General features: G+C 41.9%; 1 protein-coding gene across 1 annotated transcript in view; it reads left to right on the top strand.

Moving 5' to 3' along the window:
- The window catches only part of dpyd (dihydropyrimidine dehydrogenase), a 675582-nt gene that overhangs the window by 505452 nt on the left and 145760 nt on the right, over positions 1–24370 (top strand). Inside the window, exons 15-18 of the mRNA XM_033028889.1 lie at positions 3992–4060; positions 13074–13157; positions 19552–19672; positions 20256–20375. Coding sequence (XP_032884780.1) covers positions 3992–4060; positions 13074–13157; positions 19552–19672; positions 20256–20375 — 394 coding nt within the window. The remainder of the gene's footprint in view (positions 1–3991; positions 4061–13073; positions 13158–19551; positions 19673–20255; positions 20376–24370) is intronic.

Raw genomic sequence — 24370 nt, forward strand, 5'->3', positions numbered from 1 at the left:
TCAGGCAGCATCTCTGGAGAACATGGATGGGTCGCGTTTCAGGTTGGGACCCTTCTTCGGACTGATTGTGGGGGTGAGAGGGAAGAAAGCTTGAAGAGATGAGGGGCAGGCCAAAGCCTGGTAGGCAATAGACTGATACAGTGAGAAGGGCTTTTGATGGGCTAATGGTTTGGACAAAGGCCAGAGATCCTTAAGACAGGTGTGACAAAAGGATTGAAGGGTTGTGAATTGTGAAGCTAGAGGAAGGAATGTAATGGAAGGGGAGAAATAGGGGCACGGAACAGAAGAGGGGGGGGTGTTATGTGGAGGAAGGAGGGGAGAAGGGGCGGTCCTTAATTTGAAGAATTAATGTTCATACCATTTGAGTTGTAAGCTACCCAAGCGGAAGATGAGGTGCTGGTCATACCATATGCGAGTGGCCTCAATCTGGCAATGGAGGGAGCTCCAGCACATCGAGGTCAGTGTGGTTCTGGCAAGGGCAGTTAAAGTGGTTGGCAAACAGGAGATCCCGTAGGCCTTGGCAAACCGAGCGCAAGTGTTCAGCAAAATGGTCGCAGAGTCTACACTTGGTCTCGCCAATTACTGGAGGCCACATTGGGAACACTGCAGTAGATGAGGTTGGACAAAGTACAGGTCACAGTGGCACAACAGTAGTGTCGTTGCTTTACAATGCCAGAGTCCCGGGTTTGATCCTGACTAAGGGTGCTACCTGTATGGAGTTGGTACGTTCTCCCTGTGACCGTGTGGGTTTTTCCTGGGTGCTCCATTTCCCTTCCACATGCCAAAGACGTGCAGGTTTTTGTAGGTTAATTGGCTTCTGTAAATTGTCCCAAATATGTAGGAGAGAACTAGTGTACGGGTGATCACTGGTCATTTCAAAGATGTTCAGTTTCGTAGGTTAATTTGCTTTGGATAAGATTGTAAATGTGTCCTAGTCTGTAGGATAGTGCTAGTGTGCAGGGATCGCTGGTCAGCGCAGACTCGGTGGGGACCCGTTTCGGCGCTGTATCTCTAGACTAAGCTAGAGTGGCGCAGCGGTAGAGTTGCTGCCTTACACCGCCAGAGACCTGGGTTCGATCCTGACTACGGATGCTGTCTGTACAGAGTTTGCACCTTCTCCTTGTGACTGCGCAGGTTTCCTTTGGGTGCTCTGGGTTCCTCCCACATCCCAAAGATGTGCAGTTTTGGAGGTTAGTTGGATTTGGTAAAATTGTAAATTGTCGCCGGTGTGTAGGATAGTGCTGGTGTGTGGGGATTGCACGTGGAAGCGGACCCGGTGGGCCGAAGGGCCTGTTTCCACACTGTATCAGTAGTCTAGACTAGACTAATATTGTTCCAGCTCTCAGATCCTTCATCGTCTCACCAAGTAATCCTAGGTGACCCCTCCCATGGATAATCATCTCACGGAACTACTCTACAGGATCTTTGACTGGGTAGATTGTCTGGTGTACCCATAGCAACCACTTTGCATAACCCTCCTTTACACTGTTCTATAAAGACCAGCTGCAAATAAAACCTCAGGCAAATGTCATTATCAGATAAAATACTGAAGTAAATTAACATTTCTATAAATTGTAATAGTATGATAATGAGGAGAAATTTTCTTCTCGCACAATAGTAAATAATAGATTGGGCAGCATTGCACACTTAATAATTTAACTATGTGTACTGAAAATTTTAGAGATAGCATTTATCTTAGTGTCAAAAATATACATACCTTTAATTAGTGATGCGCTACTTTCCCCACGAAAACATCCTGTAAAGTTATTACAATCTTTAACTGTAGGTGGCAATATTCTCAATTGATGACATCTCGAACAATGACGAGACGGAGCACAAGAACGAGATAGACTGAGTCATGTGCTGCCAAGACAGCAAACTCTCCCTCAATGTCACCTTGGATAACTAGGATCTAGTTATTGACTCCAGGAAGTGCGAAGGACCATAGGCACCACTCATCATCCACGGTGCCAAAGTAGAATTGATCCCCTTTCCCATCGGGCATAAGATAAAAGCAATGACTCAGGAAACGCTTCTTCCACTCTTATCAGATTACTGAATGGTCCTTCCATGAATCTGGCTCAGTGTAAATAGCAACAACAATTTGACCGGGACTGACCGCTTTGGTAGCAATGGCCAAAAAAGCACACCATGGCCTTTATAGACTACGGAGGTTCAGCATATCCCAAACAATTCTGACCAATGTCTACAGATACACCATAGAATATGTGTTATCCAGTTGTATCAGAGCTTGGTTTGGTAATAGTTCTGCCCAAGACCATAAGAAGTTGCAGAGACTTGTATCCCAGTCCATCACACGGACCAAACTTGACTCCATCTACACGACCTGCTGCCTTGGGGAAATAGGGCCAACATAAGCAAAGACCTTTCTTCAGCTAGGTCATCCCCTCTTCTCCCCTCTTCCATCAGACGTAAGAAACAAAAGCTTGAAAGCACTTACCATTAGATTCAGATATAGCTTCTTCCCCTCTGTTATCAGATTACCGAAGAGTCCTCCCATAACTCAGGGGCTAGTCCCGATCTTCCAATCTACCTTCATTGCCGATGCTGGACCTTTTCTCTAATGCTGTAAAACCAGACTCTGCACTCTGGTATTTTCCTCTTGTGCCTGTGGTACTTGTGAATAGCTTGATTACACTCTGGTATGGTATGATCTGATTTAATTGGGCAGTGTGCAAGCAAAAGTTTTTCACTGTATCTTGATACATGTGACGATAATAAACCGATACCGATGCCAAGACTCATTGATAAGGTCCATAAGCTAGCTCATTGGCATGAAACATTATTTCTGCCTGATGTAATGAGTATTTCTAGCATTTACAGCATAGAAACAGACCATTTGGCCCAATTCATCTATGCCAACCAAGATGCCCCATCTAAGCTAGTCCCATTTAGTGTGTTTGACCCAAATCTTTCCAGGTATCTGTCCATTCTCATCTATTCTTGCATTATAGAGCCCTTGAGTCATACAGCATGGAATCAGAAAACTTACTGTTTTTATTTCTGATATATAGTATCTGCAGTTATTCTTTTGATTTGCATAGATAAGGGGATTTTGGAGAAGAAAATTCCGATGCTTGGGATTTTGGCAGCTAAAGATACAGCCATTCATAATGGAGAGATTAAATTCAGTCATGGTCAAGAAGGCGCCATTGAGAGCAGCTGAAGGAATGGAAGGGACGGAAAATAAAAATGAGAATTTTACAAAAGTGAAGTCTATAGTGGTTCTGGATGATTGGGACTTGACACAACCTAGGACACCAGCTGCAGTTTTGGGGGCCGTGGGTTTATGAGGCGTAGACTGAAGGAGTTTTGAGGTAACAAAGGTCAGAGATGAGTCTGTCACCTGCAGGTAAGTTAACAAAGAGGGAGGTAGCCAAACCAAAAGGAGGTGGAAATGAGTGACACAGACATGAACTCATGGCCAATCATGTCATCGGGTTTACAGTTTGATTCAGTTTCTAGCATCTACAAGGTTGGAGGCTGGGCAACAATAATGAACACCAAAGATGATGATTATTGATTTCATAATATTTAGAAATTAGGCATTTGTAACTAATTAATTAACTTGTTACCTGCAATAGGCAACAATATTATAAGATTTTTAGCTTTATTTTGTAAAAAAAGATACTACAGAAATGCCCTATAATTCTTGAAGATTTGTTTGTACATAATACAATACTGTACATATAAGTGCCCTAGGCAACGTTAGATCAATTTTTTGTGACTGTATGCCAGCATAATGCATAATTTTGTTTTAATGTGGCTTCGGTAATGTTATTTGTAGGATATTCTTCAGCATTAAAAACATATTTAATGTCATAGAGCCCATGTTCACACTGAAATATTTATTTATTCATTAAAAGCATCCCGTAAAAATCTACATGGACACCTAATGAATATGTTATAAAGCAGCCCTTTTCTTGGATGTTATTTTTAAAACTTTGCTCTGACATTTATTTCATTATAGATCATTATTGCCAGTCTCATGTGCACATACAACAAGAATGATTGGACAGATCTTGCGAAAATGGCAGAGGTAGATCTTTTCCTTCTATTTTACTGCGGAAATGATTTTAAATGGTATTGAGTTTTGCGTTGTGCTTTATTTGAGGACAATTATGTTAATTACTAATGGAATTGCAACAAACTCAAAGTTTGCCAGCGCGAAGCAGTTATATTTTACAATTATGATGAATCAAATTGAATGAATTTTGATTTAAAACATGAAACATAGAACAGTGCAGCATAGGAACAGGCCCTTCCTCCCGCTATATCTGTGGCAACCATGACGCCGTTAAATTAATCTCCTCGGCATGCTCATGATCCATATCCCTTCATTCCCTGCATACCCATTTGCCTATCCAAATACCATTATAATTTCTGCCTCCACCGCCACCCCTGGCAACCACCTGCAGGTTAGGTAAAAAACCTAACCTACACACCTTGCCTCTCTCACCTTAAAGCTATGCCCACTGGAGTCATTGAGTCATGCAGCTCAGAAACAGACCCATCGGCCCAACCTGTACATGCCAACCAGGATGCTCCATCTACACTTGTTACACCTGCTTGCTTTTGACCCAAATTTAGTTTTTGTTTTAGAGATACAATGCGGAAACAGGCCCTTCGGCCCACCGAGTCTGCGCCGACCAGCGATTCCCGCACATTAACACTGTCCTATACACGCTAGGAACAATTTACACGTACACCGAGAAAATTAACCTACAAACCTGTATGTCTTTGGAGTGTGGGAGATCTCAGAGAAGATCTCAGAGAAAACCTATGCAGGTCACAGGAATTACGTACAAACTCTGTAAAGACAGCACCCACGATTGGGATCGAACCCGGGTCACCGGCGCTGCAAGCTCTGTAAGGCAGCAACTCTACTGCGGCACCACCTTAAAATCTTAAAAATTTCCACCATGGGCAACAAAGCTTCTGACTATATACTGTATCTATGTCTCTCATAGTTTGACATTCTTCCATCAGGTCTTCCCTCAGCCATTTAAGCTGCTGGTGTAGTTGGATAGGATAGAAACATAGAAATTAGGTGCAGGAGTAGGCCATTCGGCCCTTCGAGCCTGCACCGCCATTCAGTATGATCATGGCTGATCATCCAACTCAGTATCCCGTACCTGCCTTCTCTCCATACCCTCTGATCCCCTTAGCCACAAGGGCCACATCTAACTCCCTCTTAAATATAGCCAATGAACTGGCCTCGACTACCCTCTGTGGCAGGGAGTTCCAGAGATTCACCACTCTCTGTGTGAAAAAAGTTCTTCTCATCTCGGTTTTAAAGGATTTCCCCCTTATCCTTAAGCTGTGACCCCTTGTCCTGGACTTCCCCAACATCGGGAGCAATCTTCCTGCATCTAGCCTGTCCAACGCCTTAAGAATTTTGTAAGTTTCTATAAGATCCCCTCTCAATCTCCTAAATTCTAGAGAGTATAAACCAAGTCTATCCAGTCTTTCTACATAAGACAGTCCTGACATCCCAGGAATCAGTCTGGTGAACCTTCTCTGCACTCCCTCTATGGCAATAATGTCCTTCCTCAGATTTGGAGACCAAAACTGTACGCAATACTCCAGGTGTGGTCTCACCAAGACCCTGTACAACTGCAGTAGAACCTCCCTGCTCCTATACTCAAATCCTTTTGCTATGAAACCTAACATACCATTCGCTTTCTTCACTGCCTGCTGCACCTGCATGCCCACTTTCAATGACTGGTGTACCATGACACCCAGGTCTCGCTGCATCTCCCCTTTTCCTAGTCGGCCACCATTTAGATAATAGTCTGCTTTCCTGTTTTTGCCACCAAAATGGATAACCTCACATTTATCCACATTATACTGCATCTGCCAAACATTTGCCCACTCACCCAGCCTATCCAAGTCACCTTGCAGTCTCCTCGCATCCTCCTCACAGCTAACACTGCCCCCCAGCTTAGTGTCATCCGCAAACTTGGAGATATTGCCTTCAATTCCCTCATCCAGATCATTAATATATATTGTAAATAGCTGGGGTCCCAGCACTGAGCCTTGCGGTACCCCACTAGTCACTGCCTGCCATTGTGAAAAGGACCCGTTTACTCCTACTCTTTGCTTCCTGTTTGCCAGCCAGTTCTCTATCCACATCAATACTGAACCCCCAATGCCGTGTGCTTTAAGTTTGTAAACTAATCTCTTATGTGGGACCTTGTCGAAAGCCTTCTGGAAGTCCAGATACACCACATCCACTGGTTCTCCCCTATCCACGCTACTAGTTACATCCTCGAAAAATTCTATAAGATTCGTCAGACATGATTTACCTTTTGTAAATCCATACTGACTTTGTCCAATGATGGGATTGGCAACTGATTCAGTTTCAGGATATAGATCGCATTGGCCAGACTGACATTACTCATACACTATACGAGTCTGAAGAAGGGTCCCGAACCGAAACGTCACCCATCCTTTTTCTCCAGAGATGTTGCCTGACACGCTGAGTTACTCCAGCACTTTGTGTTTATCTTCAGTACTCATATACAGTTGATTTTAAATGTAGCAGATCATTTTTCTTGAACAGATAATTCAGCATGATATTTTTGGTAGTAATTTGGTACAAGGAAGCTGGATGCTAGACCACTTTGGAAGGCAGTTACAGGAAGAGAGTCAACCACATTGGTATGTGACTGCTATTACATACATGACACAGGCAATGATGGTCCAGTTTTATACTGCCATCATAGAGTCTGTCCTTACCTTCTCCATCATGGTCTGGTTTGGCTCAGCCACCAAGCAGGACATCCGGAGGCTGCAGCGCATCGTTCGATCAGCTGCGAAGGTTGTTGGCTGCAATCTGCCTCCCCATTGACAAACTGTACACTACAAGGGCCAGGAAGTGAGCAGGTAAGATCATCTCTGACCCCTCTCATCCCGGCCACAAACTCTTTGAATCACTTCCCTCTGGAAGGCGACTCCGGACTGTCAAAGCCGCCACAGCCAGTCATAAAAACAGCTTTTTTTCTGAGCTCTACTCAATAACCAAAAATCTGTAGCATCCTTTTGCTCTGGTATTTTGTTTCATTCTTCACATGTTTAAATTATAATGTTTTATTCTTTTATTTGTTTACTGTATATAGTGTTGTTACTTGCGAGCAAAGCACCAAGGCAAATTCCTTGTATGTATACATACTTGGCTAATAAAATTTATTCAATTCAATTCAATTCAAGCCAGATAAGAAAGGTTAGCTTCATTTCTTGAAGAAAATTAAAGTAATATTTTAACAACCATCTGGCTTCTTTAAATTGCAAAAAAAAAATAATTTCCATTTTTTACTGCGAACTGAATGTAAATTATCCAGCTTTTGGGTAAATAATAGCCTAGTGATTCAAAGGATTTTTGAAATTTCTTCCGGGGATTTGCATGTCCTTGAAGGGAATAAAATGAAGAGTTAAGGAAGGAGTCACAAATGGACAAGCCAATGTAAAATGGTACTCTTACAAAGATCCAGTGCATGTTCTCTTACATAGAAGATAAACACAAAATACTGGAGTAACTCAGCGGGACAGGCAGCATCTCTAGATGGAAGGAATGGGTGACGTTTTGGATCGAGACCCTTCTTCAGACCCGAAATGTCATCCATTCTTTCTATCCAGAGATGCTGCCTGTCCCTCTGAGTTACTCCAGGATAATGTGTCTATCTTTGGTGTAAACCAGCATCTGCAGTTACATAGAAACATAGAAAATAGGTGCAGGAGGAGGCCATTCGGCCCTTCGAGCCACCACCGCCATTCATGGCTGATCGTCCCAAATCAATAACCCATGCCTGCCTTCTCCCCATATCCCTTGATTCCACTAGCCCCTCGAGCTCTATCTAACTCTCTCTTAAATCCATCCGGTGATTTGGCCTCCACTGCCCTCTGTGGCAGGGAATTCCACAAATTCACAACTCTCTGGGTGAAAAAGTTTTTTCTCACCTCAGTCTTAAATGGCCTCCCCTTTATTCTAAGAATGAGTTCTCTAAGAATGAGTTCTAAGAATGAGTTCTCTCCAATACATTTATTTTACATAGATCTAGTGCCCTAATAGACCGAATGGCCTTCTTCGGTTGATGGGGAGGAGGGGGTGGGGGGGGGAGAGGTATCTTGCAGAAGTTTCTTCCCAATGGATCTGAAGCTTGCTACACCAATATGAATCAAATCTACCTGAGCAGGTGTTACACAATGGCCTGATGCAGATAACTGCAAACAATGAGCCTTTATCTGAGGAACGAAGCCATCAATGTGGGTGTCTCTTGGGTTAACCAACACAAGCTGGTTAGATACGGCTCTTAGGGCTAGCGGAATCAGGGGATATGGAGAGAAGGCAGGAACGAGGTACTGATTGTGGATAATCAGCCATGATCATATTGAATGGTGGTGCTGGCTCGACGGGCCGAATGGCCTACTCCAGCACCTATTGTCTATAGTCTATGTACCACAACGCGGTCTGACTATGAGCCCGGACTTTAACCTCACCCACCTGATCACAAATAGTGCTCTCGTCATCCTGAACCAATCCAAAATGTCATAAATTCACCTCCTCCAATTGACATGTCTTAAATCATACATGTCAGGATGCAAAAGTCATAGAATCACACAGCGTGGAAACAGGCCCCACTGCCCAGCTTTCCCACAGCAACCAACCTGTCCCATCTACACTAATCCCACCTGCCTGCGTTTGGCCCATATCCCTCCAAACCTGTCCTATCTATTTACCTGTCCAAATGTCTAAAAGGAAGCCATTTGTCCCATCAGGTCCATACCAACTTCCAGGAGTCCATGCCAACTTCCCATCCGCCTTCTCCTTATTTCTTTGTAACTCTGCGACTTATTCTCTTTAACGTGTGCACCAAGTTGCCTGTGATTCCTTTTAAAATTATCCTCCATCAGTTGATTAATTACAGTCACCATCACGACTTGGTATGCGAGTTGAAACCAGAGCACCCAAAAGTAAGCTGAGCAATCACAGAAAGAATGTGCAAACTCCACACAGGCAGCGACAGAGGTCAGGGTCGGACCTGGGACTTTGGAGCTGTGAGGCAGTAACTGCTGTGCCATGCTGCCATCTCCATTTCCTCGTTTTAACCCATCCCACTCCACTCCTACAACCCAAACCTCTTTGGTTTCAATGTAATGGCACAGCAAGCAAAGGCCTTTTGTTTGTGCACATTAAACGAGCAATGCCTTGGGCTTTCTCTACAAAATAATTTTACGACATTCGACCTTTGCTCTAGCTCACCATATATAGCCAGTCTAATATACCTTTGCTGGCAAATAAAAACTGCTGGGCTTTATACCAGAGGAATAAATAAAGGAAAGACAGCCAACAAATATTTCAATTGTAATGGAGGTAGAATAGAACTGAACTGAATTTAATTGTCCTCCTGTGATGTGCATTTGATCACTTTAGCGTTAAAATGGTGATTGATTTCCTATATTTTGTTTCATGTAACCACATTACTCAAGGTGGTAAAAATCCTCTAAATAGCTTGCAATGCGTCTGAAATATAAGGAGCAATTTTAACTCCAAAAATTGCCGAGTTGAGCCAGGCAGTAAGTAGTCACGAAGAAATCTGTGTGCCTTTATATTAACAAAGGTGTGGAGAGTTATTTCCTTGAGGTCCAACTCGTTTTGGTGTAAATCCTACACCGTACACCTAAATAATCTCACCTCCCCCACCCCCCAGAAGTTTGGCACAAACACCTCACAATCCCATCAACAACTAGATAGTGGTCCTGCGCTACTATCGACCCCATTGGAGACCCTCAGATTATCTTTGATCGGACTTTACTGGACTTAATCTTGCACTAAACATTACAAACGTTACTCCCTTCATCATGTATCTGTGCATTGTGGGCGGCTCGATTGTATTGTCGTTCTGCTGTGGTCAGTAGGCAACTAAAGCTTTTCGCTGTACCTCGGTACACGTGTCAATAAACTAAACTCAAACTCAAACCTCCAGTGTGACGTTTGAGGTATCTGGGTAAAACTGACGTAATTGACCAACTAAACTCAAACTCAAATTCATTTCCCAATCTCTTACAAGATGGCGCACAATTGAGGCGACTATTTGCGTGCTCGCCTCAGAAGCAGATCTATAATCACATATCAGAATCACTCCACACTTTTAAATCTCTACTCCTACAGCAACATTTCTTACTTTAACTATGACCTTGCACTAAATGTTATTCCCTTATCATGTACCTGTACACTGCGAATGGCACAATTGTAATCATGTATTGTCTTTCTGCTGACTGGTTAGCGCGCAATAAAAGCTTTTCACTGTACCTCAGTGCACATGTCAATAAACTAAAATGAACTGAACAATCACGGACTAATCCCAATCATATCTTCCCAGCCATGTTAGAACCCTAAACACAGTAACCTCTTCTTCCCCGACTCTCCCTGTCACTAAGCTTCATGGCTGCCAGGCTTGTCATTTTGCAGAACCTTCCTTACCCGATGAACAAATGAGCCAGTCGGTCAGGATGTTTTCCAGAAGGGAAACTTATGGTGGCTAAAGTAAATCTAAGCCTTCACTGAGTAAGATTTTGGAAAGATATATCTCCTTCCCTTGCAAGAAATTGCAGAGAATTGCGGACGCTGCCCAGACCAAGTCAAGAGTCAAGAGAGTTAATCGCACAAACCAACCTCCCTCCATTGACTCAGTTTATACCTCATGCCGCTTCAGCAAGGCCAGCAGCATAATTGAGGACGAGTCGCATCCTGGCCACTCCCTCTTCTCCCGTCTCCCATCAGGCAAGAGGTATAGACATGTGAAAACGCACACGTCCAGATTTGGGGACAGTTTCTTCCCAGCTGTTATCAGGCAACTGAATCATCCTACCACCAACTAGAGAGCAGTCCTGAGTTATTATCTACCTCATTGGAGCCCCCGGACTATCTTTGAATGGACTTTACTGGACTTTATCTTGCACTAAACGTTATTCCCATTATCATGTATTTTTTTGTACACTGTGGTTAGCTTGATTGTAATTGTGTATTGTCTTTCCACTGACTGGTTAGCATTCAATAAAAGCTTTTCACTGTACCTTGGTACACGTGACAATAAACTAAACTCAAATTCGAACTCTTCCCCCCAACTCCCCACTACCTCTAACACTTGCACCAAAACATTATATTAGAATCCTAAAGTGCCAACCTTTTTCTCTGTTGACAGTTGCGTTTCCTTGTAATGCCGACCGCATACACTCATACTGATGATCCTGAAATTGCTCATCATTTTGGTGTGCACCCTGCGGTCTGAGATACCAAATCCCAGCATTAAAAAAGCTTATTGAACTAAAATTAAATTAAACGCTATTAGTAATTGGTTTTCTGCTATTAAGCTCCAGATTCATTTCAAGCCAATTTTGGCCTGATTGACCATGAAATCTTTCGCTGAATTCTGGATTAATTCGAGCTTCACTGTTCAAATGCCAACAATGATGAATGGCTTTATCAATGAGCTTCTTTGTTTGCTTTCTATTAGGCTCACAATACTTATTACTTTTCACTTCTCCAATGGTTATACGTTTGAGAAAAATCATAACTCATATGAACAAGATTTTGGATGTGTGAAATTTGTTTATTCTCAAAATGATGAGTTCCAACATATTGGTCCAGAAATTACTTAGTTTATTTTAGAGATGCCGCGCGGAAACAGGCCCTTCTGCCCACCGAGACCTCGCTGACCAGCGATCCCCGTGCACTAGCACTATCCTACACTCTGGGGACAATTTACAATCTTTACCAAAGCCAATTAACCTACAAACCTGTACATCTTTGGAATGTGGGAGGAAACCGGAGCACCCGGGGAAAACCCACGCTGTCATGGGAGAACGTGCAAACTCCGTACAGACAGCGCCTGTAGTCTGGATCGAACCCAGGTCTCTGGCGTTGCAAGGCAGCAAATCTACCACCCAAATGCTATAAATGCCTGTTTTTTCAAATGCAGAATCTGTGTACTCTAATTATGTCCCTTGCCACATTGGTTCATGCTCTCTCGTGTGTATCAGAAGAACACTTAAAGAGTATGCTAAACGCTGATCAGCCAATGTTGTAAGCCTCATTGTTAGAGACATGCAGCACAGGAAAAGATCCATTGGTCCAACTCATCCATGCTAGCAAAAATGCCCAATTCAAGCAAATCCCATTTGTCTGTACCTGCCCCATATCCCGCTGAACCTTTCCCGTCCACGTACATGTCCATATTGGAGATTGCTGGAGGCCTGACAGAAACTTTTAAGTGTTGGTGTTCCCGAGTGCCGGGTTAGTAAAGGAAAAGTGACACTGAAGTGAAATATCAGCCATGATCTTACTGTGTGATAGAAAAAGCAATCAAGGCCCCATTTTGGTTCTATGTGGTGAGGGCTGAACAGGACTGGCCAAGTTTGTCATTCCTCCATGGTAGATCTCCCTCTCTCGGATAGTTTAGCTTGACAGGAATAGCTGACAGTAGAAGCAAGAGAAGGGGGCGGCACGGTGGCGCAGGAGTAGAGTTGCTCCCTTACAGGGCCAGAGACCCAGGTTCGATCCTGACTATGGGTGCTTATATGTACAGAGTTTGTACGTTCTCCCCGTGACTGCTTGGGTTTTCTCCGGGTCCTCCGGTTTCCTCCAACATTCCAAAGACATGTGGGTTTGTAGAGTAATTGGATTTGGGAAAGATTGTAAATTGGCCTTAGTATGCAGGACAGCACTAGTGTACGGGGATCGCTGGGAGGCACAGACTCAGTGGGCCAAAGGGCCCGGTTCCACACAGTATCTCTAAACTAAACTAAGAAGATCTACGTGCTTGTTGTTTACTGCATATTATAAAGTTGTTAAACTCTTTACAAGGAGTGCGAAAAATGTGTCATTGTAGTCGATTTAACAAATCTACATGCCCATGGCCAGTCATGCTAGATTTCTGTTTCAATGGAAGAGAATAATATCATCCGTGGTATGCTGCTGTATTTTTGCCCATCGTAGAAAGTCAATTCGGGATTTTCCATTTGCAGTAACGTCAACTATTCTCCTTTTGTAGGATTCTGGTGCAGATGCTTTGGAATTAAACTTGTCCTGCCCACATGGCATGGGCGAAAGAGGAATGGGACTGGCCTGTGGACAGGTAAGACATCAGCCTCAGTTACCCATGACGCAAAAAAATTAGAATCCACCTTTGGCTTAGTAAAGGCCCTGTCCCACTTTCCCGAGCTACTCACGAATTCTCCTGAGTTTTCCCCTTGATTCAAACTCAGAGAATGTCCGTAGCAAGTCCGTAGGAAGCCGTAGGAGTCTGCAGATATTTCGTAGTGGCTCGTTATGCCAGCCATAGGTACTTGGGGCATCAGGTAAATTGGGACATTTTTTCAGCATGTTGAAAAATGTCCACAAGTAAAAAAAAATAGCCCCATGTACCTACAGCTAGCATCTCCGAGTTTGAATCAAGGGGAAAACTAGAGAGAATTTGTGAGTAACTTGGGAAAGTGGGACAGGGGCTTAAGGGAGTCAAGGTTATGTGGCGAAGGCAGGAGAATGGCAGAGAATTGGTTTTGTCTTTTTGCACCATTATTGTTTGTTTATTTTTGTATGCATATATATTATATATATATATATATATATATATATATATAATAGATACGTATAAATATATACAATAAACTAAACTCTAAAATAACCTTATTTAGTGAAATGTGTAGGAAGGAACTGCAGATGATGGGCGGCTTACAACCCAGCAGTATGAACATTGACTTCTGTAACTTCAAGTAACCCTTGCTTTCCCTCTCTCCATCCCTCCCCATCCTAGTTCTCCGACCAGTTTGACTGTCCTCCTGATTACATTGTATTTTGTATGCCTCGTTATCCACTTCCCCCAGCTAATAATAATCTATTCTACATTTTCCTTGAGCATTGTCCCCTTTGATCTCTTGTTACCCTTCCATATCTCTTGTTTCCCTCTCCCCTGACTCGCAGTCTGAAGAAGGGTCTCGACCCAAAACGTCACCCATTGCTTCTCTCCGGAGATGCTGCCTGTCCCGCTGAGTTACTCCAGCATTTTGTGTCTCTTATTCAGCGAAAGAGCAGGATTGAGAGGTTGTTTTTCCTTCGTATGGTCATTCAAGATGAATTTTGTGGACAGACAAAGAAAAACGTGTGAAGCCTTTTGTGACAGATAACTCCAGTAAACCTGAATGGACATATTCAACCATGGTGTCATTGGAAAGAGAGCAGTGTTGAACTACTATCTACTTCGTTGGTGACCCTCAGACTATCCTTAGTTGGACTTTGCTGGCTTTACCTTGCACTAAACATTGCTCCCTTACCATGTATCTAGACACTATAAATGGCACGATTGTAATCATGTCTTGTCTTTCCACTGACTGGATAGTAAGCAAGGAAAGCCTTTCACTGTACCTCAGTACACGTTACAATAAACTAAACTGAACTGAAGAGCATGCTTCAATACTGTGTGGAGGATAGCAATGTTGGAGGTGGGAAAGTCGTTTGGAGGAAAAATTAGGAATGGGACAACAGAGGGAATATCCTGCTGTACCACTCAGCTTTTAGCAGTCCTTCGTAAAGCAACGTTTCCATTGGAAATAAGCCAGCTTCCAGACGCTGTTGGTGAGATATTAAATCTGCGGAGAATTCCTTATCAAGTGCCAGCTAAGTGAGTAAAGTTCTCTATGGAGTTCTAATAGTTAATTAATATTTATAATGGTGGCAGAGATCTAATATCTTTGCTGTGATTATATTATTCATGGTGTGTGCATTTGATTGAGGAGCATTTTAAAACATCGTGTTGTGCTTGTGGACTGCGCACCTAGTGTGATTTACCAGCACAGCAGCGATGGGTGCACTTTAATAGAAAAGCCGTCCATTGTGCAAAGCAGCTTTAAGATGTTACAACATGAAAGGCCCTATCTAAATGTAAATATTATTATAATATATAAATATGGTAAAAGCCTTGATGCCTCTTGACAGTTGATAATTACTGTCTTAATTGAAGACTGCCCAGATCAGGGCAATTTTAAACTAAAATCTAGTGGATTATTTAGGGACGGAATATTGTGAGAGGAATTGTCTTTGGGTTTAACTTCTGCCGAACAGCTAATATATTAGTAAACCAGCTTTTGAAAGAAGCTCTCTGTACTAGCTGTTTGGCTCATTATAATTTTGTATAACTGGCCCTCTAAGTGGTTCATTTATAACCATTATGTGCGAAATACTAATTTCATATGGACCTCTATAATCTACATTTTAATATATATGTGGTCAGATTTTTCCTTGAGAGTATACATCTTTAGAATGATGGAAATGTACAATGCATGAATTAATTTATTTTTCATATTGGCAAATAAGAATATTTGTTTAACAAAGCATAATTTAAAATACATACATACATTAGAACAGAAATTATGTTATGGTGGATTATTCAATTAATATATTACTGACATTGTATTAGACAATATTATTGCTGGAAAAATAAGGTTAAGAAAAAAATACATTGGAAAAATAAATGCCAAAACTTACAAAACAATTCTGTTTCACCTGAATGAAACCTTGTTTAAAGTAATGCTGCTTCTTGCTGGTTTAGTAATGATGATCATTCCATATGTACATAACTATATTTTATTTCACCCAAAAATGATGCAATTCTTTTTTTTTAAAACGACATGCAGAATAATAAGTCTAATTAACAGAAATTGATTGCTTCTTTAACATAGCAAATGCAAATTGACCAGATTTTACCTTTTATAAGTTGACAAATCTTTTATTACCAATGACCCCAGCATTTAACATAAAGCATTAATTTATCTATTGAATGACTTGTAATCTTCTAAATATTTAACCATTAATCAAACATATTATGTGATTCCTTATGTTTTGGAAATCTTTTTTCAAAGCCTTTAAGTACTTTGTAAATCAGTGTACGTTCAATGTACTGTTGTAGGCTATTTTTACACGTGCACACCCTGTATTCATGCATCCTATATAATAATTGAAATGGCTCCTTCTGTACTGATTTCAGTGCTGATCCGTTTACAAAAGGCAATCCAATTCACTTCTGGTACTCTAGGAAATGCATTCCTCAAAATGAATGCAGCAGTTTCATCTAGTACACAGTGAGCACAATTATGCATATGGTTCAGGCAACCAATGCATTACAGTGCTGGGTAGATAAAACAGTTTCACTTTACATTCAGCTCGTGTAGGTTGACAAACTGAAGTCATGCCAGTTTGAATAAAAGCTAGCAGCAGGATGGGGGAAGGGGATATGGTTCGAGATGAATAAAGTGGTTCTGCATCATTTAGAAAACAATGTTACATCTTCTGACCCATGTCCAATGGGAATTAAAATATTTACTTTAAGTTTTATTATCAAGTGCGCTTATGAAAATAAAAGGTATGCTTCTTAATAGATGAGCATACATTCACTGCTGCCTGTCTATATTCTGGCAATAATATTGCATTATCCAAAGCACAATGGAGCAGATTTTTAAAAAAAAATGTTATTTGTTTGTCTGCCTTTATTTGTTTGCATTCAAATTGCTAGGAATAAAATATTTGTATTTATTAAGCATGGCCCCATAAACTAGGCAGGATTTTGGACCTGTTCCATGTGGAGGTTGGCAGGGCAGGTGAAAGAATCCATAACAAGTACAGAATCCATAACAAGATGCAGGCCTAGATAGATTGGATGTGGAGAGGATGTTTCCAGTGGTGGGAGAGTCTCGGACCAGAGGACACAGCCTCAGAATAAAAGGACGTACCTTTAGAATGGAGATGGGGAGGAATTTCTTTAGCTAGAGGATGATGAATCTGTGGAATTCATGGCCATGGAGGCCAAGACATTAGGTATTTTTAAGGCAGAGATTGGTAAGGGTATCAAAGGTTACGGGGAGAAGGCAGGAGAATGGAGTTGAGAGGGAAAGGTAGACCAGCCATGATCAATTGATGTAGCAGAATCAATCTGATTCTGTTCCCATGTCTTATGGTCTTCTGGACAGTGGATGGATCTATCTCGCTAAAGATTTCAAGGTGTGCCTGCTTTATTTTCTTTGCTGTTTTCTCACTAATGGGTCCCTAATTCAAACAATGGTGGTCATTTGCCATTTTAATAATGCTTTCATAGACCAACATTGACACTCACAATGTGACTCTCACAGGTCCTTAAGGCATACATGACAGTATCTAACAAGGTTGATAGATGCTGTGAGAAGATACTTTCATGTGCTTCTGCAATAAAGGGAATGTAAACTGAAGTGGTAACAGCCCGGCCATTATACCACACCTTACTATCCTGGGACTCTATACCGAGGGCTCAGCTTTTCCTTAAACTAATGTATTTTAGTTTAGTTTAGAGATTCAGCGCGGAAACAGACCCTTCGGCTCACTGAGTCTGCACTGATCAGTGATACCTGCACACCCTTACACTATCTTACACACACTAGGGACAATTTCCAACTATACCATGCCAATTAACCTACAAACCTGTACATTTTTGGAGTGTTGGAGGAAACCGGAGATCCTGGAGAAAACCCAGGCAGGTCACGGCGAGAATGTACAAATTCCATGCAGACAGCACCTTAGTCAGGATCGAACCCGGGTCTCTGGCATTGTAAGGCATCAACTCTACCGTTGCGCCAAGGTGCTGCCCCTTAGTTAAAGCAATACTGAATAACGTTCAGGTCGGAGGCAGTACGGAAGAACGGGTTACAGGGAAACCTAGAGAATGATAAAAGGAATTGGGTGGAAACTATGGTGGTCAGTGTGGGAATGTGAGATCAACAACTTTGGATCTGGCAAAGCACAATAGAAAATTAGCTGTAGGTAACCAAAAAAATTATATGCCTTATATTCCAATCACTCAAAGGCATTTCCTGGGCCACACAAAGTAATCTCCAGTGTTAAAAAACATGTTGATCTTTCACAAGGAGGTTGAAATAAAATGTGCATCAGACCTTACCTAAGAGACTAGTTTAATCTTTGGCACTGAATGTCAGTGCCATACACTTCCCTTGAAAAGGATCCAATATAAACAATTGCATTGGAGGTGACAGATGCATAAACTAGTCGTATATTCACTTGAGTGGGGCATAAAAGCTGAACTTACTGTGTTGTTTATAATAATGATAAAGAAATACCAAAGATTCAAAGAAATTGTTCCCTCGGGGTAAGAGAATCAAGTTTAGGAGGGTTTGGTGTTAAAGTTGGAGTTAGTCTCTTTACAAGTCAAATAAGGTAGTGTGTTTTCATGAATAGTACTGGGGTATTGGATCAACTGAAAGTTTCAAAACTTATATTGATGGATTTTAATTGGCGATAGTCCAAGAGATATGGAAGTAAGGCAGATAAATGTCAGCTTTTATCTAATAGAAGAAAAGGCTCAATAGGCTTTGCAGCGTGCTCCTGTTCTGATGTATTTATTACATGTTTATGAAAGTCTCCATAATTCTGAAAGGAATAATAGGCCTATCATGGGAATGTAGACAGTTGATTTCACAAGTCAACAATAAGCACCTACACCTAGAACTCAGATGGTGCAGTGTTGGGTGAAACAACCCAATACAATTCACTGCATGCAGTTCACCCATGCACTTGCAGCATATTGGTCATGGCACAAAGGATAGACACAAATTGCTTGAGTAACTCAGTGGAATGCTGCCTGTCCCGCTGAGTTACGCCAGCATTTTGTGTCTATCTTCGGTGTAAACCTGCATTTGCTGTTCCTTCCCCCGTATTGGTCATGGCACACTATAGTTGTCAAAGGGAGAGCGTACAAACTCCGCCCAGACAGCAGCCGTGGTCAGGATCGAACCCGGGCCTCGTGCGCTGTGAGGCAGCAACTCTACGGCTGTGCCACTGTGCCGCCCACGAAGTCTAATGAATTAATCACAATGCCACTGAAATCACAGTGCTAAAAGATAACAGAGCCAAGCTGACTCAGCTCTGCTTAAGCTATCTAGAACCCCACTTAAATGTCAATCTACCCACAGCAGCATAGACTGACCACATTCAATGCGTAATTAATCTAGCATGGATGAATGTTTAAAGGATAATGAATTGTAGTAAAAAATGTGAATCCAATCTTTCAAGAAAGCAGGGGATCTGCAACAGGCAAGGGAAAGAAGCAGATTTAGTGTCAGCGCTAAAAGTTTCCTTATCCATAGGAAGGGAAGTTTATTAATAACCACAGCTTCAATATCTTAATGGATAATTCACTGTAATCACATTTCCCAATCAGTATTAGCTACAGTAGGCAAGTAATGCTATTACTGCTATAATGGAGGCTGATTCATTCAGCCTCTTCGGTACACAAGGAAAATTGCATTAGTAGATATTATTACGGCTCTGCTGTTTATTGCTGTGATCTGAGGATCAGGTAATCAGGTGGTTGCAGTCTCTTCAATGTCACATACAGTGCAGTAAGCCTGGCAGCATGAAGCCATGCCTGTCTCTGTGCACAGCTTTATCAGATTAGTTTCTCATCTAGCTCTGTAACTGATCCATTTGAACAGGATCCAAAGCTGGTGCAAAACATCTGCCGCTGGGTGCGACAAGCTGTTAAGATTCCGTTCTTTGCCAAGCTGACCCCGAACGTCACCAACATTGTAAACATAGCGATAGCAGCTCAGGAAGGTAAGAAACTGGCAGTGCAAACTGCATGCAAAGCGATTCAAAATTGGGAATAATATATTTTTTTATTCTTCAATAATAATTTAAATAATTTTAGAAATAATAATTTAATAAATAACTATTTAAGAAATAATAATTTATTGAATAGTTATTTATTAGATTATATTTCTAAAATTATTAATTAATTAAGAAATAAACAAATAAATAAATAAACATTGGATATAAATGATTTAAGAGATAATATAATTATGCAAGAAATCAATAATTATTTCTTAAATCATTATTTCTTAAATAATTTAATTATCTCTTAAAGAAGTATTTTCTAAATAATAATTTCTTAAATATTTGTCTTCATTTCTTTGATTATTTCCGTTTTATTGTCCTCCTACATTAATTTTTAAGTGGCCGATGCACTTCAATTACAAACAGGCACCTTTCATTTGATTACCTGTCATTTTGCCTACGCCTGTGTCACTAACTTTGAAACGACTCTCGTCATCCATCCTCCAGTTATCACCTCGCAATCTACATCGAAAGATACTATTCTGTAAATTAGAATATAAATAACGGCTGTGTTTTCCCACAGGTGGTGCAGATGGCGTTACCGCAATCAACACGGTGTCTGGGCTGATAGGGGTGCTTGCAGATGGCACACCTGTGCCAGCCGTTGGTAAAGCCAAGCAGACCACATATGGCGGCGTGTCTGGTAAGCAGTGCCCTCACCCCTGTTCAGTGTTTCCTCTGAGACTATAAGCATTGGTGACTATATATAATATCATCTCCCTTCCAACATCCGAGGCTCCTTGCTTTCTACCTGTTAACGTGGCTAATCGCGGTGGCAGATGGAGAACGTTGAGTGTGAAAGCTCTTACAATCGCTATTTCTTTTCCTGACGATTCTCCAGTGAAGTGTGTGGGGATGGAGGGAGGAGGGAGTTGATGGATAATCATAAGAAAGTGCCTTGTAGCCTTTGGAACATAGGGCAGTGCAGCATATGAAAGGGCCCTTCAGCACACAATGCCTGTACATGATCCATTTCCCTTTGTTCCCTGCACTTCAAGAGCCTATCTAAATGCCACTTAAACACCACTATTGTATCTGCCTCCACCACCACCCCTAGCAATGCGTTCCAGGTTTCCACTAGTCTCTGTGTAAATAAGCTTGTCTTGCACATCTCTGTTAAACGTTCCCCTCATCACCTTATAGTATGCCCTCTAGGCTTGGCATTTCCACCCTGGGAAAAAGGTTCCAACTGTCTACCCTATCTACGCCTCTCATAGTTTCTCCAGAGAAAACAAGTCAAGTCTGTCCCTGTGACTGAAACCCACTAATCCAGGCAGCATTCTGAAGAAACTTTTCCAAGCAAAATGTCACCTATTCCTTTTCTCCAGTGATGCTGCCTGGCCTGTTGAGTTACTCCAACATTTTGTGCCTATATTCTGGTAAAGCACCTCCTTCGTTGTGGACATTTGTATTAGCACTATTTCTCTTTTCAGGATTTCTTGAATATTCACTTTAGAAATACAATAAACTTTGCCTTATTGTTATAATTGAAATCCGTGCTATTTATATGTTTCAATAAATGTTTTTTTATTCTGTTAACATGTTATAACATAATATATACCCATTGCAGCCATATACATTCAGGCAAATGAACGCAGTCTGGTTTCATTTGGGTTGTGTGGCAACTAAATGCAAAAGTGTTATAACAAGTGTTTTTAAAAGTGGACATAATAAATTTGAAAATTGCAAAAGTACTTTTAGATAATGTGCAACTAATTAGAACTATCGGGTGGAGTCAGTCTACCCCACGACAGAAAGGGGAGGAGTTGTACATTTTGATAGCCACAGGGATGAAGGATCTCCTGTGGCATTCTGTCCTGCATCTTGGTTGAACCAGTATGTTACTGAAGGTACTCCTCAGGTTGACCAGTGTGTCATGGAAGGGGTGAGCTGTATTGTCCAGGATGCTCCTCAGTTTGAGGAGCATCCTCCCCTCCAAAACCACCTCCCACGAATCCACTTCCGCCCCCAGGATGGAGCCAGCCTTCCTGATTAGTTTGTTGATCTTGTTGGCATCCGCAGCCTTCGCCCTGCTGCCCCAGCGCACGGCAGCGAAGAGGATGGCACCGGCTACCACCGATTGGTAGAACATCTGCAGCATCTCACTGCAGACGTTGAAGGAGCCCTCTAGGCTTGGCATTTCCACCCTGGGAAAAAGGTTCCGACTGTCTACCCTATCTACGCCTCTCATAGTTTCTCCAGAGAAAACAAGTCAAGTCTGTCCCTGTGGCTGAAACCCACTAATCCAGGCAGCATTCTGAAGAAACTTTTCCAAGCAAAATGTCACCTATTCCTTTTCTCCAGTGATGCTGCCTGGCCTGTTGAGTTACTCCAACGTTTTGTGCCTATATTCTGGTAAAGCACCTCCTTCGTTGTGGACATTTGTATTAGCACTATTTCTCTTTTCAGGATTTCTTGAATATTCATTTTAGAAATACAATAAACTTTGCCTTATTGTTATAATTGAAATCCGTGCTATTTATATGTTTCAATACATGTTTTTTTATTCTGTTAACATGTTATAACATAATATATACCCATTGCAGCCATATACATTCAGGCAAATGAACGCAGTCTGGTTTCATTTGGGTTGTGTGGCAACTAAATGCAAAAGTGTTATAACAAGTGTTTTTAAAAGTGGACATAATAAATTTGAAAATTGCAAAAGTACTTTTAGATAATGTGCAACTAATTAGAACTATCGGGTGGAGTCAGTCTACCCCACGACAGAAAGGGGAGGAGTTGTACATTTTGATAGCCACAGGGATGAAGGATCTCCTGTGGCGTTCTGTCCTGCATCTTGGTTGAACCAGTATGTTACTGAAGGTACTCCTCAGGTTGACCAGTGTGTCATGGAGGGGGTGAGGAGTTTGAGGAGCGTCCTCCCCTCCAAAACCACCTCCCACGAATCTACTTCCGCCCCCAGGATGGACCCAGCCTTCCTGATTAGTTTGTTGATCTTGTTGGCATCCGCAGCCTTCGCCCTGCTGCCCCAGCGCACGGCAGCGAAGAGGATGGCACCGGCTACCACCGATTGGTGGAACATCTGCAGCATCTCACTGCAGACGTTGAAGGAGCGGAGCCTCCTCACAAAGTACAGTCGGCTCTGTCCCTTCTTGTATAGGGTCTCAGCACTGTAGTTAGGCCCTATTTCCTTTATAAACACTGTGCATTTTATAGCAGATTCCCAGCTTGTGAATTCATTTTTCTTTTCCTTTTTTATCATTTTCCTGCAATGTTTAGACAGGTGCATGGATAGGAAAGGTTCAGAAAGATAGAGGGTAAGAGCGGGCAGTGAGACTAGTGTAGATGGAGCACCTTGATCAGCATGGACAGGTTTTGGCGAAGGGCCTGTTTCTGCGCTGTGCAACTCTATGAGCCTTTTAATGATTTTTTTTCTGTGTTCTTGAGAGGAGGTCGTCACTGTGCATTTCTGGATTAATTCATTCAAAGATTAAACCGAATCATATTGATCACACTCCTGCATGAGATGCTATTAGAATTGAAATATAGGGTCTTATTATAGAATTAGCAGGAATAAAATGGGAAAATGAGTTAATGTAATTGTTTGACAAACTTTGTGGCCTGCCCACCCACCCCACCCTCCCGTCAACTAATGGTTGTTAATGAGGAGAAAAAGCTGTGGTAATAGATCACAAGCTTGTGCGTAAGAGGGAACTGCAAACGCTAGTTTAAACCGATGATAGACTCGGACGGAAGAAGGGTCTCAACCCGAAACATCACCCATTCCTTCTCACCAGAGATGCTGCCTGTCCCGCTGAGTTACTCCAGCTTTTTTTGTGTCTATCTACAAGCTTGTTGTTACCTGCTCGATACAAACATTCAATGTTCATGTTTACCGCATGGCAGCAGAGCTGACAGCAAAATAAATGCCAAACGCTGGTTTTTGAAGTACCGCACAGCCCCAGCTTGACATTTCCACAGAGTAGAAGTTTATGAGATGCATAATTTTGCACTTGGGAGCTCCAGTAACATTCAGGGCTACCTTCACATATTCACTGACTGCCTCAAGATGGGCAGCGATTTAATTCACTGAATTGGAGCCATGTTGTCTCCTTCCCTCTTTTGGAATAAAGATTGCACATAGTCAACATATACAGTATACATTAAAAAAGTCAAATGCATTTACTGTCCCGGATAGTCGCTGCTTAATGTAGCATCACGTCTCAGTTTGTCGTTAACACAGCTGGTCATATTATAGGCATACACGGTGTGCGGTACATCAAATTAATTTTTCTTTAAATGACTTATCAGAAAGCACAAAGATCTTAGTCTTGTCAAGATTTCAATTTTGTTTTAAATATCTTCTGAAGGCCAGACCTTTAAATCTCAGGGGCTGCATCAAGCAGTGAGCTGTGAATTTAACCATAGGGTAACTGCTAATGATAAGGAAACATTCCAAGATGAGGCCGCTGTAACACAATCATTGGATTAGGCTATCAATCACTGCGTTCCTCAGGGAATAGGAAAGGACACGAAACACAGAAAGGAAAATTAGGAAAGGTGGGTGTGACTAGAATGTAATTCTTTACTATCTCTACCTGCTAACTGTTCTCTGCAGCTTTTGAATTCTAAGCATGTCTAAAGACTGCTGGCTTTTTTTTTCCAGAAGAGTTA

The sequence above is a fragment of the Amblyraja radiata genome, chromosome 10 (genome assembly GCF_010909765.2).
Source record: "Amblyraja radiata isolate CabotCenter1 chromosome 10, sAmbRad1.1.pri, whole genome shotgun sequence".
NCBI lineage: Eukaryota > Metazoa > Chordata > Chondrichthyes > Rajiformes > Rajidae > Amblyraja > Amblyraja radiata.